Source organism: Castanea sativa, chromosome 5, assembly GCF_040712315.1.
Source record: "Castanea sativa cultivar Marrone di Chiusa Pesio chromosome 5, ASM4071231v1".
In the NCBI taxonomy this organism is placed as follows: domain Eukaryota; kingdom Viridiplantae; phylum Streptophyta; class Magnoliopsida; order Fagales; family Fagaceae; genus Castanea; species Castanea sativa.
This window is the reverse complement of record NC_134017.1, coordinates 44,616,118-44,643,294: the sequence shown is the minus strand read 5'-3', so window position 1 is coordinate 44,643,294 and position 27,177 is coordinate 44,616,118. Positions and strand designations below refer to the sequence as shown.

At 38.3% G+C, this 27,177-nt stretch overlaps 1 protein-coding gene and 1 long non-coding RNA gene across 2 annotated transcripts; both read right to left on the bottom strand.

Moving 5' to 3' along the window:
- Positions 1-11,145: 11,145 nt before the first annotated feature.
- Positions 11,146-14,605, bottom strand: LOC142633516 (uncharacterized). The gene is made up of 3 exons (XR_012843928.1): positions 14,345-14,605; positions 11,686-11,739; positions 11,146-11,352 (listed from the first exon to the last, which is right to left on the bottom strand). It is a non-coding gene; the product is annotated as an uncharacterized LOC142633516 (long non-coding RNA).
- A 7,475-nt stretch (positions 14,606-22,080) lies between these two features.
- On the bottom strand, positions 22,081-23,070 carry LOC142635257 (uncharacterized). The gene has a single exon (XM_075809447.1). It carries the CDS (start codon positions 23,068-23,070, stop codon positions 22,081-22,083), a length of 990 nt encoding a protein of 329 aa, XP_075665562.1.
- Between the last annotated feature and the right edge of the window lie 4,107 nt (positions 23,071-27,177).

Here is a 27,177-nt window from a genome sequence, read left to right as displayed (position 1 = left end):
GATCTTCCCTTTAAAAACTGAAAACACGGGTTTTTCGTGGATAAGCTTTACTCGCGAAATAGTCTCGAGACAGTCGTAAAAGCTTCTGTCTAAATTTTGTGTTTTCACAAAATTTTTCACGGATAAGCTTTACTCATGACATAGTCGCAAGACAATCGCGAAAGTTTTTGTCTGATTTTTGTGTTTTCAATTTTTTGCCTTTATTCATTTTCCCGGGAAGAGCTTAGTCGGGAGATACCCGCGAAAATGCCATTAAAGGGAATTTTGAACTTTTTCAAAGTGTTTTCAAATGTATAAAGTGCAAGACTGTGTAATTAGATTACACATGTATACAAAATAAAAACCTTTAATTTAAAACATCTAGTGGGAGAGATATACAAGGGTTGAATCTCACGGCCTTCATTGTCAGTTTATAGTAGTGTGATTAAACATCTCGCCTTGACGTATATGCCTTGCTCCTTTCGGATGGTGTTTAATTCATGGAACTACAGATTAAACTTCTTAATGATGGATGATATGTGTTTTAGATTAAGAATGACTACGCTACCATGGAGTTACTTAATGACTCACATAAAATTCAGTCAATGGTGTACACTAGACTAAGTTTAATGTTAACCTCCCTTTGGAATTATGTCATTATTACTTAAAGGCTAAAGGAAATACGGCATGTTATTAGTATTTGATAAGAGTTATTATGATAGCACTAATAATTAGAATAGTTCTCAATCAATCATAGTGTCTATAATTTACTTGCTTCCAAGGAATTTTGAACATGGGATTGGGTTGTCGTTGCATATATTATATTATAGTTTTATTAAGGTTCCATATTATATGTTTGTATGCTAAATTGATAATGTCTAGTTCACTTATTATATTCATATTTATTGTTTTTCAGATTTGAACATGGCATCATTTAGCCCACTTGTTACTATTCTTAATCAAAACAAACTGATTGGATCCAACTATGTTGACTAAAAAGAAATTTTGACATTGTTCTTACAACTAAAGAGCACAAATATGTGCTTATTCAACCATGTCCTAGCTTTCTTTCATTAGATGGTCCTCTTGAGAAAAAACAGTGATATGACCGCTGGCAAAAATCTAATGAGATGGCCAAGTGCTATTTCCTAGCATCTATTTCAAATGTTCTACAACATCAAATGCAGGATGTAGAACTAGCTTCTGACATTATGCTAAGTCTGAAGGAGATGCTTGGTGAGCAAGGCCGTTCTGCAAGGCAAGAAACCATGAGGCAAATTTATAATACCAAAATAGCTGAAGGCAGTTCAGTGAGGGAGCATTGTCTTACAATGATCTCTAATCTGAATACATTGGAAGTTTTAGGTGCCGATATTGATGGAGAATCCCAAGTGGATATGATACTCTAGTCACTACTAGAATCATTCAAGGAATTCAGACTCAATTATAATATGAACAAAAAGATTTATTCATTGTCTGAATTAATGAATGAATTGGTAGTGGCGGAAGGCATCCCTGGTGCTTCTAGTGTTGAAGCCAATATGGGTGAAGCTTCTACTTCTCAACCTAAGTCGAAAGGCAAGGGTAAGAAAAAGAAGAAAAAGGACTTCACCAAGAAAGATGGTAAACAAATTGCCTTAGGAGTTGCTTACAAAGGAAAGAAGATCAAATAAAAGTGTTTCCATTGTGGTGAGAAAGGACATTGGAAGCGTAACTGTCCAAAATTCAAGGCTGCCAATAATAAGGGTATGAAAAGTTCATTCCTTCTTGATGTATGTTTGGTACAAAATCCCACGGATTCCTAGTGTGTGGATTTAGGTTGTTCTAATCATATATGCAATTCCTTGCAGGGGTTCCAGGAGACAAGAAAGCTTAATGAAGGGGAATTGTTTCTTACTTTGGCTGATGGGAGCAGGATTTCAGTTATGGTTGTTGGAGTGTTTAATTTATGCTTTGAGTCTAGGGTTTTAATATTGAAAGACTGTCTATATGTACCTAATCTTCGTAGGAATTTAATTTCTGTAGCTTATTAAGGTAAACATGGATATTGTGTTATCCTGAAAGACAATATTGTAATAAAGAAGGATAAAATGTTTATCTGTTCTGGCAATATTGTGGATGGTCTTTATATTTTAAGTCCTGATAAGCATGAATTATACAATTCTAAATTAGATAGTAGATCTCACGTAAAATCATTAAAGAGAATGCCTTCACTTCCTTCCTAAGTAGCCTTTATGAATAAAATCATGCCATCCACAAAAAATAAATGGGAGATCCCAAGGTTGCCCTGAGAAGCTTTAACTGGAAACGATCCTCCTTCCATGCACTGTTTCTCAATGAGGTTCCCAAGATATTCCATACATAAAATAAAGAGATATGGAGACAAAGGGTCTCCCTGTCTGATGCCTCGAGAGGGGTAAAAGGTCTCCATAGTACCTCCATTGAACAAAATAGCAGTGCTGGTAGATGACACACAACTCATTATGAGATTAATCAAATAAGTAGGAAAATGGTAAGCTTGAAGGACTTTATGAATAAAATTACACTCAAGCCTATCGTAGGCTTTTTCCAAATCCACTTTAATAGCCATATAGCCATCCTTTCCTCTCTTATTATCTATGGAATGGATTAATTCTTGTGCAATAAGGATGTTGTCCAGGCCTCTCCTACCCTAAACAAATGCAGCTTGCAAAGGGGAAATAGGATTATTGAGGAGTTGTCAAATTCTGCCAATAATAATCTTGGTAACTATTTTGTAGACCAAATTGCACAGACTTATGGGTCTGTAATTGGCAAAAGTCTTAGGGGCTTGACACTTGGGAATGAGAGATATAAGTGTTTTATTAAGAGTCTCGGGCATGGTCTCCATATTAAAAAAATGTTCCAAATCTCTCCACAAACTGAGTCCCTTACATCATGCCAGAAATATTAGAAAAAACCAGCATGAAGACCATTAGCCCCAGGGGCTTTAAAGGGTTTGAGTGCCCAAAGAGCTGATTTGATTTCCTTCTCAATAACATTGGACACAAAGCTTTCCTGCTTCTTCCACTAACAGATGGAAGCACGCGAATTGGCTGATCTCAAATGAGAATGTTGAGCACACAAGGTCAGTTGTATAAAGGAGTTTAAATCCTGCCAAGATGAACTCCTTGACCCACTCCTCCTCTGTAATCCACTCCCCTAGATTGTCTTTGATGCTTCTAATTTTATTCTGGTGCCTCCTCATAATAGTTGAAACATGGAAGAATGAAGTATTTCTATCTCCAAAAGTAGCCTAGTTAAGCCGCGACTTAAGGGCCCAATACTCCTCCTCTTAAAGCAAAATGAGGTTGTAATTTTCAATCAAAGTCTTATCCAGTTGTAGAAGGAAGTCATTGGGATTATTTGAAAGGGCCTTTTGAGCACCATTTAATCTGGCAAGAACCTTTCTTTTCCTAGCAAAGAGATTCCCAAAAACATTTATATTCCAAAGCTTTGCTTGCCTTGTGAAATCCGAAATTGCATTTGTGAGGAGCTGTGCCTTACCCCACGACTCTTTGACCACTTTGGGAAAATCTGGATGAAGCATTCACATTGATTGAAACCGAAAAGTTTTATTCCTTACCTCAGCGGGGGAGTTGCATAAGTCCAATAGGACAGGGTAATTATCTAGAAAAAGCCCTAGGTAAGTGCATGATAGAGGCTTCAATGTAAAGAAGTCGCCAGGTGGGGTTGGCAAAACATCTATCAATCCTTTCTAAAATTAAATCTGAGATTTTCCTTCAATTGGACCATGTATACTTTGGGCCAGAGAACCCCAAATCTAGAAAATTACAAGCATCCAAACAATCTTTGAAATCAAGAGCCCTATTCAAATTGATACTTCTACCTCCAAACTTATCCTCACCACTAAGTATTTTATTAAAGTCTCCTAGTAGCAGCCACGAGAAAGTATGTAATTGAGCTACCTTAACAAGGTTAGACCAAAGAATTCTTCTTTATTACTAGCATAAATAGATGATAAAAGCCAGGAAAGGTTATTGGAACATACCTTTACAGTGGCGTGGATCTCTTGCTCTGTGGATGAAAGCACAAAAACATCCATTTCATCCTTCTTCCAGAGCAGCCATAGACCCCCTGCGTATCCGATTGTTTCAGTGACAAAACACCCATCAAAAGGAAGATCATCAATTATTCTTCTAGCTCAGTCTCCCCCAACTCTTGTCTCAGTGATCACCATTATAGTAGGATGGTGATTTACCATCATTTCAAGAACTCTCCTCCTGAAATCCACATTCAAAGCACCCCTACAATTCCATAATAGGATATTCATTTTGACACACCCACCATATGGAATCTCCATTGGATTAGGCATCAGCGAAGCTGTCTTCATCATGCTCAATCCCAACCGCCTCGGAAGGTCCTTTGAAGTAGCCCAATTCAGCTTCCACACCATTATATACTTCAGGATGCTCACTATGTCTTCCCTGCAACATACCAGAAGGTCGCACCTTTGTACTAAGTTTAGCAATTGGAGCAGCTTCAACCTAGGAAAATTCCCCAAGTGGGAGGTCACTGCCCCCCTGTTGCGTATTACTTTCCTCTCCTACACTAACCAACCCGATTTGTCCAAGTGTGGCACTACCAATGGCCTTCTCTGCCTGTTCAAGATCTCCGCTTCTACCTCCATTATCAAGGGGTATCAGAAAGAAACTTCCACCACTGATTGGGTGTTGTTCTCCATGCTTGATGATCTAACTTGAGCTCCCCTGTTCTGAGGCTGTTTGGTGTGATTGGGAATAGGTTCCTCCAAGCCATGCATAAGTCCTCCTCGAACCACCCCATTGTGTCCATAGGGGAGGCTTTGATTTGAGCAATTAACTTATCTGAGATAGGTATCACTCGATTTCTGTACCACATTGCCCATCCTAACTGAGGAAGAGTGAGGGGAGTTAGATAGCGAGGGTCCATTGTTTGGGCTAGCAAGAAATTTTGATGCTCTACGGCTCGATGTGAACTTGCTTCCAGAGTTTGGGCTGGCTCTCTTGAAAGCTTTGGTGCTTTTGGTTCTTGCTAGTTTTCTTTCTTTTTGAGATTTCATGATGCTAGTAGACCTGTCTTCATACTTATACTGTCCACTGCTCGAGGCTTCAGCATAGACATCCATCAATCCTTCGAGATTTCATTCTAACTCCTTTGGTTCCTAGATTTTCTACCTTCTAATTCAACATGGGGAAGTGAATTGTGCCTAATCACGGGTATCCTAGAGACGTTGGGTCCCCTTTCTATATTTTCCTGGATAGGTATGCCATTCCTTGTATCTTCTTGGACAAAATTACCCTTGCCGGACTTGTCCCCTGACTGGACAGGGTAATTATTACCATGTGCTCTTCCATTACGAGATTTTTCCTTCTAGTTACTAACATCCATGCACCAAAGTTGGGATCAGGTTTCTCCACTTCCTGACTGACCTTTGGCGTAGAGATGGACTCACCATCAGCCAACCCTTCCTTCTCCCTTGGTCTGATCAGGTAACCATAGTTTTCTTGCTTATGACCAAGTCTTCCACAACAAAAAAATAAGGAGCCAATACCTTCATACATAATCTTTTGCCTTAGTCTACCAACTCTAACCATGTTAATAAGAGGCTTTTCCAAATCAACTTGGACACATAATTTTGCGTAGCTTCCTCATGACCCAAAAGTAGTAAAGGAGTCAATCCTTAGAACTAGGCCAATAACACTACCAATCTCCTTTAATACTACTAAATCATAGAATTCTATGGGAAGCTCGGGGAGTCTAACCTAGTGGCGACGCCACGTTATGCTCAGGGTGTTCCCAAGAACACCTTGAGTTGAAAATTTTTTTTAATATATAATAATTAAAATTTCTTTATTTTTTTACCCTTAAAAAAAAGAATCGGAACACCCTTAATCAAAATTAGGAACACCCTCAAATTAAAAAAAAAAAAAAAAAAAAAATTTATTTGTTCTACTTTCAAGCAAAAAAAAAAAAAAAATTCAACTAAAATCTAGAAAAAAAAAATTGTAACAAACCAAAACAACGGACGGCGTTACGGCAAGCCCAACGGTTTACAGAGGAAGCAAACCCACAGATTCTTAAAAAAGAAAAAAGAAAAAACAGAGCACATCAGAAATTAGAGCCCTTAAATCAGTATATCAGAAATCACTAAAGTTAAAGCAAACCTAAAAACATCAGAAATCACTAAACTTTAGTGCAAACCTAAAAAGAGAGCAACAGAGCAACGCCAACACCTCCCTTTAGAAGTTAGATCGGTCTAGTGACTCCAGTTGCAATCGTCGCCCCTCATCGGATCCGAGAACCGTCCAGTCGCAGTTCAGAGCACATCGTCACTCATTGGAGATCGCTCGCAGCCTCGCACATCATTGCCGTCGCTGAGTCGCACATCGTCGCTGTCGCACAGGTATTTCTCTCTCTTTTTTCTCTCTGACTCTCTCTATCTCTCTTTCTATCTGAAATGTGAAATGAAAATGAAATGAAATAACGAATGAGTCTCTCTCTCTCTCTCTGTTTAAAGAGTAACTTTATTTGATTGGCTGAAGAAGTGGAGCTTTTAACTTTATTAATATTTTGCCCTTTTTTTGACTTTTTTTTTGGCTTTATCTCATGATTTTTATGATCTTATCCGTTGGTTGGTGTGTGTGTGAGACTGTGTGTTGGTATTGGTCTTGGTGTTGGTCAGTTGGTGAAATATTAATTGTTTTTAGTATAATGTTATTGTGATTTGTGATTGTGAAATTTTCTGATTGGCAGCTGGCTCTTGTGATTGGGGGCATCAGGCAGACTTGTCTGTTGAGTGGGGTGGGGGGTGGATGGGCTAGCACATGGGGCTAGGTAATTGGGTAAAGTAGTGTAATAATTTTATGTTAGGCTAAATTAATAATTAATAATTTAATAATTAAAGCAGTGTAAAGCAGTGTAATTGGGTAAAGCAATGTAATTGGGTAGAGTAATAATTAACAATTTAATTAACCAATAGATTATAAAAGACAAACAAATTGAATTATGTTAGACTAAACAACAATTAATAATTTTATAATTAATGAAACTATAATATAACAAATTATAGTTTATAAAAGACAAACAAATTAATGAAACAACTAAACAAGGAAGCATGAAACTTATCCATTAGTCTATTTGCTTGTGAAGTTAGCTTTGATCGTTCCTGTTGCTACTACAATAGTAGAAAGAAGTTTTTTAGCAATGAAATATATAAAGAATGAACTGCGCAATCGAATGTGAGATCAGTGGTTGAATGATTGCTTGATTGTGTGTATTGAAAAAGATGTAGCTTGTAGCATTGATAATGAGACAATCATGCAACGATTTCAAAATATGAAAACTCGTAGAAGATAATTGTAAATTTTATGTATTTACGTGTTTTTTGATTGTTGTTGCCAATATAGAAAATTTTCTTTTTATTAGATCGTGTAATTTATGCTTGTTGAGGAACACCCTGGAAAAAATTTCTGGAGCCGCTACTAGTCTAACCCACATTGCTACTAATAAGAATGTGGCCTCAAAAGCTTTAAAGTAAGGCTCCCATGGCTTTATTGCTAAAAAGTGCTCCCCCGCAAACCATGGACCACCCTTCAACACCTTGTCATAATCATCATCATCCGTGAACTTGATCAAGAAAAAATCCTTCCCTAAATTCACACAATCCATTCTAGCCGATGGCTTCCATAAGGTATTGATCTTGAATGTGAGGTAGTTGAATCCAACCGATCTACCATACACTTTCACTATCAATGCCTTGGACCATGGTGCTCTAATCCTTTCCTTAGTCTCCCTACTTAGCTTAACATCAGCCATACCTTCCGATAATTCCTCAAGTTTAGTGTCTGAATCCTCTTCATCTTCTCTTGTCCTGATGAACTGAAAAGCCTTGGCATAAGCCCCTAGTATTTCCCCAACCAAGCTATCCTTATAGCTAACTAATCTACGGGGCTGTAAGAACGTCCTTGCTCCACTACTGCCTTTGAACTTTTTCACACTCTTGTTCAGTTCTTCTTCTTCCTCACTTGAACACTGTTTCTTCGACGTAACCTCAACTTCCTTTTTTTCTGAGGTATCCCACTTATTTCTTTTTGTTATATATCTCTATTCATTTTATGTTAACATGTCAGTGACATGACATAATATAATTAACTGGTCTTAAGTGGGTTTCAGTTAGCTCAACTAGTAAAATATCTGATGGTTGTATAAGAGATCTAGGGTTCAATTCTCGCCTACACCAAAAACTGATTAGTGTCTTGATCTGATGATAAAGAGCTATCATTAGGAGTGGCCGTCATAAGTTAAAACTCTCTAAAAAAAAAAAATAGCCTTAATAAGTAGTGGTTACAGTATTGCCACATGCAATATCTATAATATTAATAATTAATCAAATATTTGACCTAACATAGAGACAGAAATTAATCCATAGTCATCAATAAAGATTTAAGGAATTGTTCTTTCATAAAAAAGAAAAAAAGGAATTGTTCTCTAATAAAGCAAATGATTTCTTACAAATATAGACTTTTGAAATAGATGACAGCTTTTCGTTGTTTCAAAAAAGGTAATTTCCTAGAATTTTGCTGGCCAGCAATTATTGGCAGAATTCTTTGATACAAAATTTTTATTTAGTATCTACTATACCAATGTATTTGAGAGAATAGGTTAATATTGTCTCAAAATATGAATGAAATTCTTAGAATATTGATTAAGTTAATAAATTGACTTTTTTTTTTTTTTTTCATAGAGTTTCAACCTATGGTTGATGATTATACTATTTATTATCAGATTAATACACCAATTGGTTTCTAATGTAGCGGGAATTAAACTTTAAATCTTTTATTTAATTATTAGAAATTTTACAAATTAAACTAATCGGAACTCACATATAATTTGACTCTTTTTGATTAACCTGTACGCTTTGTACTACTGCCAAGTGGTAATTACTAATTAGTCATTAACTAATGATCGGAAAAATGCTTCGCTCGTAAATATTTAATGTCCGTAGGACCTTCTTCTCCCAAAAAAAAAAAAAAAATGTACGTAGGACCTTCACGAAGTAATTTATTATTTTCTTATTTCACTCAAACTGCTTGGGTGGGAAAAGTGGACCTCAATAGCACGATATGATGCATGCTTCTTTGGTTCTTTCAATCTTTTTGTGAGGTCGTTTGATCGTTCTGCTTACCATTAAAAAAGTAATACCAAGCGTGGATCCACGTATATTGTGTGCTTCAGCATGCACTAGATCAACGACCCTGTAACCGAAAACAGACTCTTCCCTTCAACTCCAACTTATTTAATTATTTATGGTGGTCTTTTGGTCAACATGTAAAATATGCCGACGCTAGGGCTGGACACACTTTTATTGGCACACTTTTATTGGTGACGTCAATCATGCGTGTATATCTAATACAGATACAATTAATTACTCTAATTTGGTTTCAAGTGATGGATTCATAGAATACATAATGGCATTCTTGGATATGTCTCATGTCTATGATTTGAATCCCAATTATCTCCCTCCCCTATTCTCTACCTATAAAATAATAATAATATAGTGCAATTATTTATCTTTATAAGTGTTCCTTCATATTTGATGAGTCACTTCACTAAATTAGTTGGCAAGTAATCTGCATGCCTCTAGTACTACATTCACAAACTATTTTACAAAATTTTTATAAATTGTTGATTTGACAAATTTTTATTGGTTCTCGTCTGGTCCACCACTAACATTAACTTTTTACTTACTAATAATCATCTACCACATTAGCAGCTTGTAAAATATTTTATGATTTTAGTGTTTTCTCTCTCTCTTACGAGTATTAACCATCTATGCTTTTATGATGGTAATTGAACACGACAACAAAGTTTACATTTTTAGTCCAAAATAAATGGAACTAACATAATCAAATAATTATTACTGGACATAGGAACGGAATCACAATTTTTATTTTCAAGACTCAAGTATGAACCAAAAATTTCTTTTAATTTAACATTGAAAATTTAATTCTAAATAAGTGGAAAAACTTACACTTTGCCATCCTAAATTATGCCCCTGATAACACTTTCCAGCCTACACTTTCAGAATGCACAATTACCACCCTAAACTATAACTCGTGTTTCACTTTGTAGCCGACCATCAATTTTACTGTTAACTTGAACGGATTAGCATGACATCGAGTGAAAAGACCAAATCGTCAATCTTCTCAATCTCTTAAAACAAATGAGAAATGACATTTTATCACCTTAAACTATACTTCCAATTACACTTTTCACCATAAACTTCGATTTTCCATTCAAGATAATGGCATAATTGACAGGGGGTTGCAAAGCGTGACACTAGTTATAGTTTAAGGTGTTAACGATGCATTTTGAAAGTTTAATTTGGAATACAGTTTATGATGGTAAAGTATTGTAATTACCTATTGCATTAAAATAGAATGACAAAATTTAACTACAAAATTGGTTATAGTTTAAGGTTACAATCTTACTCAATAAAATAAACATTACTACATATATTGAAAATCTAATCATTGAATTACATGTTCTTTATGTTCTTAATACACATGCCAAATTTTGTATCAATTGGATATTATTTATTATATAATTTATAAGCTTATATTTTATGCATAATTTTAAACTACAAAAACTTGCAATTTAAATTTTTTTTTTGATAACATAGCTATTAATCTTTAATTTTCTTGAAAATTTGTAAGCATGGAGTATACAAGAGTTAGATGTAACACTACAACAAAAGTGGACTATGGTGACGAAACGTTTCGTCACCACATGTCCTTATTTCGTCACCAAAGACATATGGTGACGAAACCTCATCCGTCACCTAAGCCCCGTCACAGAATGTCCTGGTGACGAAAATTTTTCGTCACCAATAAAAATATGATAGGTGACGAAATATTTTTGTCACCAATAAAAATAATAGGTGACGAAACTTTTTCATCACCTAATATTTTGCGTCACCAAACCAATGATTTTTCATTTGTAATTTTTTTTTATTTGACCATATAAGGTGACGAAATATTTCGTCACCAATGGTTACTTTTCATTACATTAACCTGTTCATTTCCAACCACTTCCATAAACAAATCATCCATATAATTCCAACCACATTCATAAACAAATCATCCATTCATTTCCAACCACATCCATAAAAAAAATCATCCATACAATCTACAAAGGAAATAAAGAACCATTATACTTTTAAAACCATTGAACCGAGTTGTTCACAAAATAATTACAACCATTTATGTATAAATGATGTCTTCTTATACTTTACAAAAAGTGATATGAGTTCAAGTTGCACCACAAAAACACTCTTTTCCACCAATCTCAAATCTGCACAAGTATAAAGAAAAATACATCAATACTGTATCTATTGAAAGAAGCAACTACTTGTACAAATAATCACAAGATTGCCTAAAATTCATCTAAATTTGATACATTGATATTACTATCATGGATCCAACTTAAAAATAAAGTTTGATACAAGGAATATGTTGCCCAACATGTTAAAAGTTTCAATATCACCAGTGTGGCAAACACTAAGCTTATACTGAAACTCTACTAAGTGATCTATTTATAGAGAAGAATTCAAATATGCCTTTAATGGCTTCAAAGTTCATTATTCATTTAAATTGCTCCAAAACAACAAAAGATTAGAGAAATTACCAATAACAACAAAAGACTTATAGTCCAGTCCATTTAGATTGCAAACTTATATCCCTGATAAGATGTACAAAAAAAAAAAAAAAAAAAAGAGTCATAACTATTAGTAAGACAATGCCAAAAATGTCCACAGAAAACCCAATTACATAATGTAACTAGTTATGCTATCTAAATCACATAACCGAATGAAAAAGTACTAACTGTACTGCACAAACATGACCCAAACAACTAGAATCAAATAGAGATAGAGACAAAGAAATATAGTACCTCAACAGTCAAATAAAGAAAATCTAGAGAATATCCAAGAGGACCTAAACCATTTGCAACCAAAAAATGTTTGTAAGACCTCAAAATTCCACAAATATCCAAGACAATGAGAGGTTAATAAACATTGCTTATTAGGTAGGAAAATAAAATGCTAACCAAGGTGTGTTCTAGTTAGTAGATGAGCTCCCCCCACTGCCACAAATGTCATTGAAACTCTTGCTCCTCAAAAATTGTATGATGCTAGCTATTTGAGTATTTTGCAAATATTCAATATAGAGTACTTACTATATACTAAAGTCACTTGCCGTTCTCTTTTTGCTTTAGTGCACTAGTACACTACAAATAATTTTAAGAAAAATGAATCATAGATTGTAATAAGATGTGCATGCACATATCAAGTAATAAGGCTACATGCGTGTGTGTGTGTATGTGTATATATACATACATATATATATATATATATATATATATATATATATATTATAGGTGATTAACCATAAATTAAATTAATTGAAAATTTTAAATTTAGGTTATGTGAACTATGTGTAACTACTCAATTATGAGCATGACTACCACTACCCCTACACGTGGACAAGCCCCCAATCATCACACCTGTTTGAATTGCAAGTAGTCATTATTTTATTTTGTGTTAAATACTTAAAGTTACTACAATGGAAGGCAGTCCCAAAAGTGTAGGGCTTGTGGGACTCTATGACTCTATAATCTATTTGCCTTTCTTTTTGAGAATGAACCCAGTTGCACTTGCACCTATATATCTTTTCATTTTTCCCATTAAGCACAAAACCAAAGTACCCTTATTAGCAAAAGTTTCTAACAGCCACTTTCTCTCTTTTGAACCTTTTCATTCAAACAAACTCAACTGTTAAAAAAAACCAATAGATCAAACCAAAAGAACCAATAGAGCAAACCAACAGTTGAAATTTGAAAAAAAAAAAATTTACAATCCAATTGTAAAATTTAACAGTTTCAAAAAAAATATTTTACAATCCAAAGTACAAGGGTACCTTCACTGAGTGTTTCATCTTTATCTTTATGTTTATCTTAAGCTTTTAGATGTAATAAATATAAATATAATGTTATATAAGTAGGACAAAATATATGATAAGTTAGGCATTTTACCAATTCCAAACCATTTTCCAATCAAAAAAGTATAAAAGAAATATTGGATCAATCTCAATATTTCTAAAAAAATAACTGTCAAATTTTGTGTGTATCTAACATTTTCTGTACCCACTATAAATCTAACCAATAAAATATTAAAATCCATTATTAAGCACAACCTGGAACTATCCTATCTAGCCAATGTCCCTACAAGGTGAAAGCTATTGACACAATCCCATGTACTTATTTAAGAGTTTTCTTTTTTTTACTTTTTCCCCTGAGACCTGTGCTTTCATTCAACAAAACCACGTGTAAGACATTTGTTACATATTGCATTAAATTAATGCTTACAACCATATGAATCTTCGAAATCTTCAAACTTTTTGGATTTACATATAAATGGGACTAGACTGAAGTGGAAGGCAAGTGTTGCGGCTTCATATGCTTATTTTTGAGTCACATGGATTGCCCACACTTGAAAGATAAATTAATTAAGGTTCTACAAAATTTAATTCCATGCTTATCAGTGTGGGACTTGAATACTGGAGCAGATTGCTCCCTTTCATAATCATCACAGTGAATGAATGTGTTAAGACTCTTTCATTCACAAAATAAGTAATTTCATTATACAGTATTCATGAGTGTGTGTGTGTGTTGTTGGGACGTACAAAAATCCTCAGCTTCCTCAGCTTTTTAAACTGATACATAGCAGAACAAAGCACATAACATAAAAATATCAAAATTTAAGTTTCCTTTCGAATTCCCTCAGCTTCCTAAGCAACCAAACAGAGACTAAAAATTAGCCACTACTAAATTATCCAACAACATAAAAATCATGCATGTCCAGTATGATTGTCCCTAAAATTTCACCTAAAAAACGTTGCACATTTCACCACAGTCAAAATTTAATTTTGAAGAAACTAAAATTTGACAGATTCCTCAGCTTTTTAAACTAATATACAGCAGAACAAAGCATATATAGCATAAAAAGATCAAAACTTTCATTTCCTTTCGAATTTGCCCAGTTTCTAAGCAACCAAACAGAGACTAAATTTTTTTTAACTAATACCATTTCTCCAGCACTCCACTGTTTGGCTACTCAGAAAAATGAAAGGAAAAAAAAACATTCACATGGGTTTCGATCAAAGCCACCACCAACGCCAAAATTTGACACACATACAATTGGGCATCATACCCAGCCATCCTCAATGGACAAAATTTCAGATGGGTTTCGATTGGGATGAATAAACTTTGGGGGAAAATCGAAGCATACCTGAAATGGGTTTCCTTGCGTCGGTGAAATCGACGAATGAACTCTCCTCTTTACTGAAAATTTCGCAAAGAGAAAAACAATTCGTACAAATAGAGAGAGGATTGGTGAGAGAGAAAGAGAGAGAGGATCTATGAGAGAGAAAGAGAGAGAGAGAGCTTACCGATTGATGAGGGAGGCTAAGAGGCGTGAGGTTTGTGTGTATTTGGGTTTTGTTTAGGCGTGAGGTTGAGAATTTTTTTTTTTTTTTTTTTAAGAAGGTGGGAAGCTGAAACTTGAAAGGCTAAAAGGTGGGTATTGGGTTTTGTTTAGGCGTGAGGTTGAGAGTTTTTTTTTGTTGAGAAGGTGGGAAGCTGAAAGGCCAAAAGCTGAATAAAAAAAATAATTTTGAAGGCGATGAAAATTGGGCATGGGCACCGCGCAAAAAATTGAGAGTGCGCTATTATATTTGGTGACAAATTTGGAATTTCGTCACCCAAGTTAGGTCTTTGGTGATGCAAATAAATATTTCGTCACCAATTTGAACATCTTTAGTGATGAAATATTGATTTTGTCACCCATTTAAATTATTTGGTGACGAAATCTTATTTTCCTCACCTAATGCTAACATCCAGTGACGTAATTGTTTATCCTCACCAGATTTCGTCACCATAGCCCACTTTTGTTGTAGTGTAATCCAATCCTAGATTTGTCAAAATTTATCTTCAATAAAAAAATATTGAGTAAGGTTGTAACCTAATACTATAACCAATTTTATAACTAAACTTTATTCAAAATAGAATATGCATTAATTCTAAGTTTACATATAAATAAAATAAAACAAAATAAAATACAAAGATTAATAGTTTCTCAATATATTTCTAATTTATCATTTACCAAAATGAAACATAAAATAAATTTAAATTGCGAAAATCATTTATCAAAATGTAACTAGACCCAAATATTTAATTCATATTACAACCTTCATATACGAAATTCTGTATCCAAATGGCGGGGGGAGATTATTATTGCAATATGAATTAAATATATATATATATATATATATATATATAGAGAGAGAGAGAGAGAGAGAGAGAGAGAGAGAGAGAGCATGACTGTATTTCTTTTTTTGTAATTTAAATTTTTAATGTAATAAATATAATTGTAATAAAAATGTTTTTTTTTAAACACCAAAATAAAATTACTTCATTTTGGGCACTTAACTGTAAATAGGCTAATAAGTTTTAGATAACTTAACTAGTAAAGTTTTGTATCATCGCATAAAAAATCTAGGTTCAAGCTCTACCTACACCAAAAGTCAAATGTTGTTTGGGCTTGATGATAAAAGACAATCATTATAAAGTAAACATCATAAGTTAAAATATTTATCTAAAAAAGAAATTAACAGCAGCAAAGATCACCTAATTAGTGGATATTAATGGTGATGAAGCAGGATTTCGCCTCGTCAGTATGTTCCTTGTCAATGCCACTGGACGATGTGTGTTCCTATTTAAGAGAAGACACTAAGTAAACGATGATACAAGTTTGGGGCCTGCCAAGGACCCTCCGATACTTAAGTTATCTTAAAATCTTTAGAAATCAACAATCTGTAGACTAACTTTAGTATGTATTGCAGACATGATCTACTTACTTGTCTTTTCTGGCTTTATATGACACTTTTGTGAATAAATGTTCATCCCGTTGGCTTTACCTTACATTGCACCTGAGCTAAAGGATTCAATGGCTCAGTATGACCATTTAATCCTAGCTATTTAAGGTTCATAACGGCCATTAAACAAATGGAAGAGGACAACAGTAACGACTCTTCATCTGTTCTTCATTTGCCATTACATGCTGAGTTTATGCCTGAGATTAATGCACTTACGTTCGTCTATATACAATGAAGTCACTTGCTTGGACGATCATTATATGGATGACTATTTATCGCAACTCGTCAAACGGGATGATCAAATTGAATAAACTTAAAAGTTGGAGGTACTTCGAGTTACAATTTTGACAAAATGGGAAGAAAAAAAAAATGTCCAAACAAAAAACTTTTGGGTCTTTTATGGGGGTGTAATCGGTTCGGTTCGGCTGGTTTTCTACTTGTTGGCCAACCAAAACTAAAATTTTTAGTTTGTGAACTTCTCCACCAAAACTGACCAAAGTAATTGGAAATCAATCGGTTTCGGTTGGATTTCGGTTTTGTTAGGTTTCGGTGGGTTTTTCAATTTCCTTATCACATCTATTTTCTAAGAAAGCAAACAAAGAAAAAAAAAATTGATCCAAAGAAAACAAATTAGAAATACAAACCCAGCAAACTAAATCCAAGCAAAAAGAGTGGTAGCCAAGCAAAAAGGGTGGCTTCTGATCTCCAATTGCTTCTCATCTAAAAGATGTAGATGGTGGCTAAAGAAATAGGTAAGGGATGAGTGTGAAGAGGGAGAGAGGGGATGGGGCAGCTGAGAAGAGAGGATGAGAGAAAGAAAATGAAAAGGGTTGAGGGAAAATGGGGAATAGGGAGGGCGGCTGAATAAGAAAGAGATATGTAGGGTTTTTTATGTTGAGTTTTAAATAGAATCAAAACAACGTAGTTTTGATAATAGTAATTTGAGAAATGAAAAAAGAAAAAGAAAAAAAGAAGCCGTTTTGGAGGTTAGAACCTTGGACGGGAACTTGAAAATCTGCACGGCATGCGTGTTAACCACCGAGGCAACTTACATTTATGGAACATATTTTACCTATATTAATATATATCAGTCAGTTTCGGTTTGGTTCAGTATACAACCAGTACCGAATCGATAAATTTCGGTTTATTTAAAATTTAAACCGAAATCAAACCAAACCAGAAAAAAACTGAAAAATTAAATTCGGTTTGGGTGGTTTCAGATGGTCCATTTGGTTTTTTCGGTTTTTCGCACAACCCTAGTCTTTTATGTTTTGTAAGAAAACTATTCTCAAATAACAGTTCCAATCAAACCTTAGCTTATTTATTTCTTATTAAAAGTAGGTTACCCTCATAATTCGCAATGTAAATATCAAGTGAGAGTGGAAGAGAAGGCAAAATATGAGCGCCATATGCAGAGGGATAGAGCGAGCCGACTGCTCTTATCTATAATGAACTAAGATCTTTCACCTAATAAAGATGAAAGTTTCATTTGCATTAATATTTCTTACCCCTCGGTCAATTTTGCCTAGCGACATAATTAAATTCACTAAGACTGCTTTATCTTTTAGTTCGTATTGCAATGATTAGTGGGTCTTGCCGCCTTACTCAAAAGAGACAAAAATGATGCATTTGGAGTGACAAGAAGAGGTGCTTCAAATGGAGGTTTTGACCGGAAAAAATGATAGATTAAAAAATTTAGCAATGATGGCTTAGACTTGAATTATTTTCTTTTATTTTTATTTTTATTTTTATACAAAATAGAAATTCTACTGTAGCGTAATCAAAGTATATATGTGTGTGGAACTTTCTTACAGAGACTTAAATTTCAGTCATTTCCTCTATACTCTACAAGTATTTATACTTGTGAAGTGACCATCGCATAAAAAGTGTGCAGAAATCCTTAAATTCTTTTCTTATTTCCATATCAGAGTAGAACCAAATGATACTTTGATTGTTTGAGCCCAAATTGAGTTTGGGCTGAGCTCGGCTGTTACGTCCCATCTTAATGGTACTGGGCAATGCCCAGTATTTTAAGGTTCAGTAACCTCTCACCAGAAGTAACCGTAACGAAACCTAGCTTTTGTTAATTATGAATGTATCTGTCGTCTCCGTAGTTTGGGACTTTCTCACGCCCCTCTTGGTTTACCTACGTGGTTGATACATTCTCTTGTCATGTCTCATCACTTTGTAAGATTACAAATTTTGGGACTCATGAAAGTGATCATTCTAGTTAAGATACCAATTGAAGGAAGGTAGCATATCACTTAAGATTTTCATGAGTTAGTGACATTTTCCAGTCACCCCAGGGGAGAACCCCGATCAAATCTTTACTCCCCACTCTTGTTGTAACTAATATATATATATATATATATATATATGAATGGGTTCGATTGTATACTTCCATACAACGAAAATATTTGAATGAGACTAATCCGTCAACACAAAAGCTTATTACGCATGACTTTTATACTTCCTTTGAGCCCATTACCCGACTCGACAATCTCTTTATCTATAACTTCACCAGTAGGGAAAACCCAAAACATATCCACATTAATTTCTAAAAGAATTTAAGCATGTATTAATTGATCGTGCAAGGTTAAATACAAAAAATTTTGTAACTTTTTTCACAATAACTTACGAATTGAGCCCCCTTTCCTAATGATGATATTACTAGAACAGGTTCGTGACTGGTCTAGAGTCTAGTTAAGGAAACTCTTTAATTTAAATGATGTTTTGGAAGAGAAAAAGTGTACATAAATCCTGTGTGGGCCTTCTTGTTTTTATGTAAGTGTTGGGCTGGGCCGCTTGCCATTACACTAGGCCGCCTGCCCAAAGTTTTCAGGATCGAGGAGTTGGGACTGGTCCAAGAGCAAACCTTCCTGGTCCGGCTTGTGCACAAATAATGCCCTTATTGGTCAGGTCTTGATCATACGCTTACGGCAAGCAGAACTATCACATTAACTACAACAGACAGATATAATAAAGATAATAATAAGAATTTAGGCAAAGTAGTTAGTGGGCCTTAATGATGGGTGCCCGTCTTACACGATATTAACAAAATAATGAGTATTAGATGTAGAATAAGGAGCATGTTAAAGAAAACAAATGTCCGCCGGCCACATTAAACCGTTCTATGGAGTTTATGTTAGGAACGGAAACCACTCCTTCAACGTGACTAATCTCTCTGAGGAGGAAATTAGCTGCTTTGAAAGAACGGGCCTAAGTGACTTGGGTTGAATGCAGTTTCTTCTTTCCATTATTAGAGAACATGGGTTGGAAGGGGAGAGGGGGATTAAGCCATTCGGTGCATGCCAGCCACTCTATTCCCTTTGCCTCTCTTTTGCTTCTTTTCTTTTCCGTTTTTCTTTTGTTTTTCTTTCTTGTTTTTACTCTCTCTCTTGTTCTTTTTTTTCTTTTTTCTTTTTATTTTTTTTATTTTTTTTATCCTGTTCTTTGTGATTCAAGCAACTATCTTACAGAGGTTTTTTCCCCGTTCCTCTTTTTTCTCTGTTCCTCTTTTTTCTCCCTCTAGTCAAGCACAGTAAGGCCTTTTATATAGGGCCAACCGTGCTTAGCTTTTTACCATTTTAGCCCTTAACCGTTTTTGTCTGGCATGAGTTCCTTTGCCAACTGTCACTGACTGGTCAACCACCCAGCCAGTGCCTCTCCGCCTCAAACAGAGAAGACTTTTTTTTTTTTTATTTGTCTTGCTTACTGCTTGTGGCATTCTTACCTGCCACTGTGTGAATACTCTCCTTCCCTCTACCTCTCTCGGCATGCACCTGGTGGTTCCCACTCAACTTTACCTCTTTTGGGTTGTATGTCATCCCAGTAGGACAGTACTTCCAAAAGGGCTTGAGTAGGAAACATAAAAATGGGTTCTTCCCCCTCCCCACCGCCAGACCATATCCCTTTTCCCTCTGACCCATGACCTCACCATTTCCTGTATTGGCTGGGTACAGGCTGGTGGAGCCTGAGCCTTGCGCGTACTTTGCCTTCATGCTTGTTCAAAAAACTCCGCCAGCTGCTCATCTGTCTGCTGCGGTCTGAACGTCAAACTGCCCAGTCTGCTGCTCATTTTTTGCTTCTTTTGGCATGGGCTGTTTCGCCTAACTCCCCATTTATGGCCTACATCTTCTAAGGGCTAGGCCTTTCCCAGTTGTGGGCCATTCCATATCTTTATTCCCAGCTCCTGTTACTTGCTTCCTACTACACAATTCTGTTGTGCCTACTGTAGGGTCTACTTGACCCAAGTCTGCTGGGCCAATTTAGACCTTTTTTGTTTATTCTTCCTCTGAAGACCCAATGATCTTACTAGGCCTTTTGCTACTTGCGAGCTCCCTTGTCCTACCTACTTTCGTTTGGGCATCCTTGGCCCACTTATTCTTTTGGGCGTCTTTGGCCCTTTTTCAATTCTATGTTTCCCATGGGTTTTTACTAACTTCTTGGACTTCCTCGGCCCAAGTACTTCTCACCTTTCTTTTGGGGCTCATGGGTTTTTCACAGCCCCTTACTTTCTTTACTTGCACTACTTTGGGTCTGCTGCAATAGCTGTGGCCCATTCTCACTTTTCCACATCCATATAGCCCATGGGTTTGTTGTTACTTTCTTCCAAGCCTCTTTAGGCCCATTATTCGTTATTCCTGCCACTTAGCTTAATGGCACTCCATACCACTTTCTTTTGCCCATGACTTTGGGCCTGCTTCCCTATTGGGCTCATAAAAAAAAAAGAGCATCTACATTTAGCCCCCTGAACATATGAAATGCTTCTGCAGTTCATATGTGAATAAAGACTTTTCTATCCCTTTGGTTTTCCTCTTCTTCTCTTCCTTCGCGGGCTTTTTCGAAAAATGCTCGTTACTTCTTCTTTTTTTCCTGCTGTGAACAATGTTGTCTCTTCGAATTTCCCAGTTTAGCAGTTATTCTGAAGCATAGCCTCCTGCTTCATTAACTTCTTCCCTTATTTCTGACCGACCCATCGCATCCCTTCGTACCCTTCCCCATGGCGCGAGTACTTAAAGCCGTGTCCTTTCAGATTTCGGGTATGAACGCTCTTTCTTTTCTCTTTTCTTTTCTGCGTTTTCCTTCCCAATCACCACAAACTTTCTTCTCCCACCAACCGATACACTATGACTCCGGCAAAAGGCCAATCCTCTTCCCGCCGTAAAGGGAAGGAGATTGCTGATGATCCTGCCATACACGAAGAAGTCGCCTATTCTGAGTTGGATCGTTCCGATGAAGAAGCAGAACGGCGCGACCCCAATAGCGAGTGCGCGCCCCTCCTAGACCCCTGGTACGATGTCCACGGCCATTTCCCTAAGGTTCCTGGTGACTACGTGCTGTCGCCGCTGGGCCGCGTATGACTCGCTCTTTGCCGGCGCAGCCCCGACGTCTCTTGGGCTCCCTTGCCCTCTTCGATCCCTGATCTTTCTATCCACCAAGGGGTTTCACTTCCTGTACCCATTCATTTCGAGTTTGGGTCTGGTGCTGCCTTGGGTTGGAAGGAGTGGGTAGACCAAGAGTTGTTGGATACTCACTTCATGGTTTTGCTTCAGCAGGCCGGCGTATTGAAGGCCATCATTCAATCCTATTGTTTGGCCAACTTCAGGGACCTATTTAACCTCCGCCACCTAGTCCGCAGGTGGTGCACCACCATCCACACCTTCTTTCTCTCCTACAGAGAGATTACCGTAACTTTGGAAGATGTGGCTAACCAGTTGCTTTTGCCCATTCTCGGTGACGTTGAACCTGCCACCCTCGAGTTTTCTTCTAAAGAAGAGGCCATAGAGGCCGAATTGAAGAAGCGGATGAGCGGTAACGCCAAATTGTCATTCTGGATTAGTTCTCGCTCGAAGCTTTCATCCGCCGCCAGCCGTGCAGCCTTTGTCGCATTCTGGTTATGTAAGTATGTTTTTGGTTCTCACCCACATTACGCTGTGAAGCCTCTGTACTTTCGTTTGACCATCAAAATTGCTGCTGGGGTGAGTCTGCCGCTGGCACCTATGTTCCTGGGGCATCTGTATGTCCAACTAGACATCTTGCAGAGCGACGAGAGTCAGGCAGGTTCTTATCACTTGATCACTACTTCCGTTCATAGCACCATCTTACAGCATATGTTGTACGAGCGCTGCGCCAAGCCTTCCTTTTGAAGTCTACGGTAAAGGCTGATCTCCTCGCAAGATCCGCAGGTTTTGTCGTGCATCTCCTTCAACTTTCTCTGGGCCTTCTTTTGCCCCACGCACCTTGATAGGATCCCCCCTGGCATCCTGCGATACAGTTCTCCTCGTACCAGGGTATAGTCTTTTAATGCTTTCAACTCCGCAGGATCACTTTCTTTGATCAAGACTTCTCTTATGGGATTTCGCCAATCCTCCTTGCGCTGTTCCTCCTGGAAATTTTCCTTCAAAACTTCTATGATCGATTCTCTCCTCTTACCGACTTCTATCTTGGCACTATTTCCTTCAAATATTATTTGCGAACCTAACGCGGCCAACGTGTCCGCGAACCGGTTCTCACCTCTCGACGCATGTTCTATTTCAAAGGTTGAAAACCTTTCCTCCATCTTCTGGGCCATCGCCCGATAAGGGGCTAAGCTGGGTTCCTTCAAGGAGAAGCTCCCTTTAGTCTGACAGACCATAAGGTTCGAGTCTCCTATCACCTTCAAGTGTTTGACCCCCATCTCAAGGGTCGTGGCTAACCCGGTTAGGTAGGCTTCATATTTTGCCGTGTTATTTGAACAAGGGAATTCCAGTTTGAATGATAGTGCTACGGCTTCGTTTCCTTCATGATACAAAACCACTCCCACTCCCCCTGATTGGGTAGTAGAAGACCCGTCAAACTTCATTAACCATCGTTCCCCAGCTTCCTCTTCCGCAGCCACTTCCCCTAGGACTTCATCATCCAGCGGGAATTCTTCTTCTCCCGGGAAATGTGCTAACAGATCTGCTATAGCTTGGCTCTTCACTGCTTTGGGCATCCCTGCTTTCAGATCGTATTGCGATAATTGCAGCAACCATTGGGATATCCTACCGGAGAGAATTAGCTGTCGCAATAAGGCTTTGATAGCATGAGACTTAGTCATCAGCCACACCTCATAGGCCAGGAAGTAGTGTCGTAACCTCTGTAAGGCATACACAATAGCCAAGCATGCCCTCTCTGCCCTTGGGTAGCGGGTTTTTGCGTCTTTTAGGGCTCGACTGATGTAATATACTGGCTATTCCACCCTGTCTCCATCCTCTTGAGTAATCAGTGCTCCTAAAGCGTATTGGTTGGTGGCTAAATATAACAATAGTGGCTTCCTGCAGACTGGAGCTTGCACGGTAGGAAGGTTCATCATAATCTGCTGCAACCTGTTAAAGGCCTCCTGCTGTACCTCCCCCCATTCAAAGCTTTGCCCATTTTTTAGCAATTTCCATAAGGCAGAGGTGATGGATGCTAGCCCGGGAATGAATCTTCGAATGTATAAGACCTTCCCCAAGAAACTTTTCAACTCCTTTACTGTGGCTGGAGGTTTCATAGTGGCTATGGCTGTAGCCTTACCTGGGTTCACATCTATTCCTCTGCTATGGACTAGAAAACCCAATAATTTCCTTGAAGATACTCTAAATGCGCACTTGAGGGGATTCATTCTAAGCTTGAAGGTTCTACATCTTTCAAACACCCTTCTCAACACTTGAATGTGCTCCTCCCGCCTTTTTGACTTTACTACTACGTCATCTACATAGTCCTCTAACTCTCGATGCATCATGTCATGAAATATGACTGTCATTGACCTTTGATAAGTTGCACCTGCGTTCTTTAACCCAAATGACATTACTATATAGTAAAAGTTGCCTATAGGTGTTCTGAAGGCAGTCTTCTCCGCATCCTGCGGTGCCATTCTGATATGGTTGTACCCACTGAAACCATCCATAAAAGAGAACATAGCGTTTCCCGCTGCAAAATCTATCAATAGGTCCATGTTTGGCAACGGGAACTCATCTTTTGGGCAGGCCTTATTAATGTTTCTAAAATCTACACAACACCTTATCTGCCCATTCTTCTTCTTTACTGGCATGATGTTGGATAACCAACGTGGATGCTAAATGGGTTTGATGAATCCTGCGGCCAACAGCTTCTGTACCTCCTTGACTATTTGCTCCTCTATTTCAGTATGGAAGATTCTGGCAGGCTGGGCTACTGGCCTAGCCTCTGGGTCTATGTTCAATGTGTGCACTACTAACCCAGGATCCAATCTTGGCATTTCACTGTAATCCCATGCAAAGACGTCTTTGTATTCTTTTAACAATAGTATGAACTCCAATTTTTCTTTTTCTGACAATTTTGAACTGATTAAGATGGGCCTTGGCTCGTGTGGGCCAGGTCCCAGGTCAACTTCCTCCATTTGTTCTTCTGCTGTAACCTGCACATCCTTATCTATCGAAATTTCCTCGTCTCTTTCTTCACAATTTCCTTCTTCCGAGCCCTCTTGGGCTATGTAACACATCAGGCTTTTGTGCTGCTCTTCACATTTGGGGCCCGCTTGTGTTTCACTTGTAGGCCCTGTGCACCTTCAGAGTTTGTAAACAATCCTGCCGTCGGGTCCTTGGGCCCTGACACATTGTGGGGTATTGCCTGGTTCTACGGCAGGCGCTTCCTTTCTCTTCTTCTTCTGAGAGAGTAACTTCCTCAGGTCGGGTTCTGGATCGTCTCGAACGTCCTCCCATCTGAGGACAAAAGTACCCCTCGACCTCGATACTAAGCTTTCCCCAGACGGTGCCCATTGATCTTAAACATTGTTTCCACTAGATGAGCCTCTGCCAGCTCAAATGGTGATGGGTTTGCTGCTATACGTATCATGCGGCCATTCAGCCTTCCTTTTACGCACTGGTGGTAGGTAGATGGCACCAGCCGGTGCTTGTGTAGCCATGGCCTCCCTAGGAGCACATGGTATGAGACCTCCGTCTTCACCACGTGGAACCGGGCTAAGGAGGCTATAGGACCTACTTTTAGCCACAATTAGATATGGTTGGCAGTGTATTCTCCGCTCCCACCGAACCCTGTTACTTCCATCGGGCACCCTTGGATTTTTCTTTCTGAGATTCCGGCCGCCTGCAAGGTGCTTAATGGTACCAGGTTTACCGAAGCGCCAGTATCTACCAAGGCTCTCTTGATAGGGATCTAATTTATAGACGCAACCAAGTAAAGGGGTCTCTTGTGATCAGGATAGCCCACCTCCATATCTCCATCACTGAAGGTGATTTCAGTTGACTCCTGCAGGAGAGCCCTATCCTCTACAACTTCTGCTGACAAGCATTCTATTCCTGCCTTAGAAACAATGCTTACTAGAGCCTCCGTGGCCGTTTTTCGCTCCTTTGCTGTGAGACCTAGTTGGTCAAACAAATTCTTAAACTTTGAGCTTCTCTGCAAAGTGGTGATAGCTGTGGCAGGCAGAGTTCGGTTTTCCTCCTCGTCTTCCCCTATGTCCACGCAGATTACCACCACTGCCAAGCCTTTCCCTTTGTGGTTCGGGAGTGGGTTCCTCTGAACTTCCTATTGCGTCAACTCTAGGGTCCCTTCTTTAATCCTGTGATGCACCAGCCTGCGGAGCGCCCAACATTCTACCATAGGATGTTGCACATAATTGTGCAAGCGGTAGAAGCGTGGGTCCCTCCGTTCTTCCTCTGTGGGTTCCCTGGCAACTTGGTTGGGTTTAAAAACTCCATCTGCTATCCACTTGTCTAAAAGAACGTCCAATTCCTAAAGAGTACATGGTATTGGCGAAGGGGTATCATATTCCCTCCCATCTGTCTTCCTCTTCCTTTCATTGGTGGATGCTGCCATGGCCTATGGAGCGTTCCTTTTGTCAGAACTTGGCTTCACCAATTAGGTGATCTTCCTGGCTTTCTGTAATAGCTGTGCAAACTGGGAAATTTCCAAGTTCTCCAGAACAACTCTGTATTTTCTGATCATATTTGTCATACACTCCACCAATGTCTTCTCCTCGCAATGGTCATAGCAATCTAGCGTTATGTCCTTGAATCTCTTGATGTGCTCCATCAAATCTTCTCTGTTTCTTTGTTTAGTAGCTTGGAAGGTGGCAAACGTTACTGTTTCCTCTCCATGGAAGTACTTAGTACAAAATACATCCACCATATCATCCCAGGTTGGGATGGATTATGGTTTCAGACCTATGTACCAAGTGTAGGCACGGTCGCACAGTGATTTGGAAAACTCCCACAGGCACAAGTCCTTGTCTGCCGCATACGGGCCCAGAGTATCGATAAATTTGCTCACATGCTCAACAACACTACCCTTTCTGCCGTCTTAATGTGCAAAGGCGCATGGTTCGTATCTTTCCGGATAAGGCTTACTAAGCACCCTCAACAGATAGGGAGGTCTGTGTGCATAGAACCTTTCTTTAGGTGCTCTGGCCCTCTTCTGCTCTAAGAGAGTTGCCACCTCAGCCATGGTGATATAGCGTTGTCCTTCTGCCTGCAGGATGCCTCCGACTAGCGTCTCTTCTTTGTCAGCCGCATGCTCAGGGTCATGCTGGCTTCCATTTTCCTTAGTTTTTCTGTCTTTAACTGGCGTATTTCCTCCATCATCTGCTGCTGTGAGTGTTGTAGTGCTTGTAGCACCTCAACAAAAGCATTGATCCCGTTAGTGGGATTCCTTTCCCGTGGTTGGGGCTCAGCCTCCGGTTCGTTGATGTTTTCTGCCTAATTGGGCTGATGAGGCGTTGCTGGCCTCGACTCAGCCTGCGAGGGGATGGCGCTCATATTACGCATTGTTCTGGATCTTGGTGGCATTTGTTTGCGAGGATCTCTGTATCCGTTTGTTTCCTAACTCCCCAATGGAGTTGCCAATTTAAATGTGTGGCCCTTTTTTTTGCAAGTGTTGGGCTAGGCCGCTTGCCACTACATTAGACCCAAAGTTTTCTGGATCGAGGAGTTGGGACTAGTCCAAGAGCAAACCTTCCTGGTCCGGCTTGTGTACAAACAATGTCCTTGTTGGTCAGGTCTTGATCGTACGCTTATGGCAGGCAGAACTATCACGTTAACTACAGCAGACAGATATAATAAAGATAATAATAAGAATTTAGGCAAAGTAGTTAGTGGGCCTTAATGATGGGTGCCCGTCTTACACGATATTAACAAAATAATGAGTATTAGATGGAGAATAAGGAGCATGTTAAAGAAAACAAATG

What these genes read in the sequence shown, in the direction of transcription:
- LOC142635257 (XM_075809447.1), bottom strand. Translation starts at nt 23,070, where the DNA reads ATGACTAAGTCTCATGCTATCAAAGCCTTATTGCGACAGCTAATTCTC.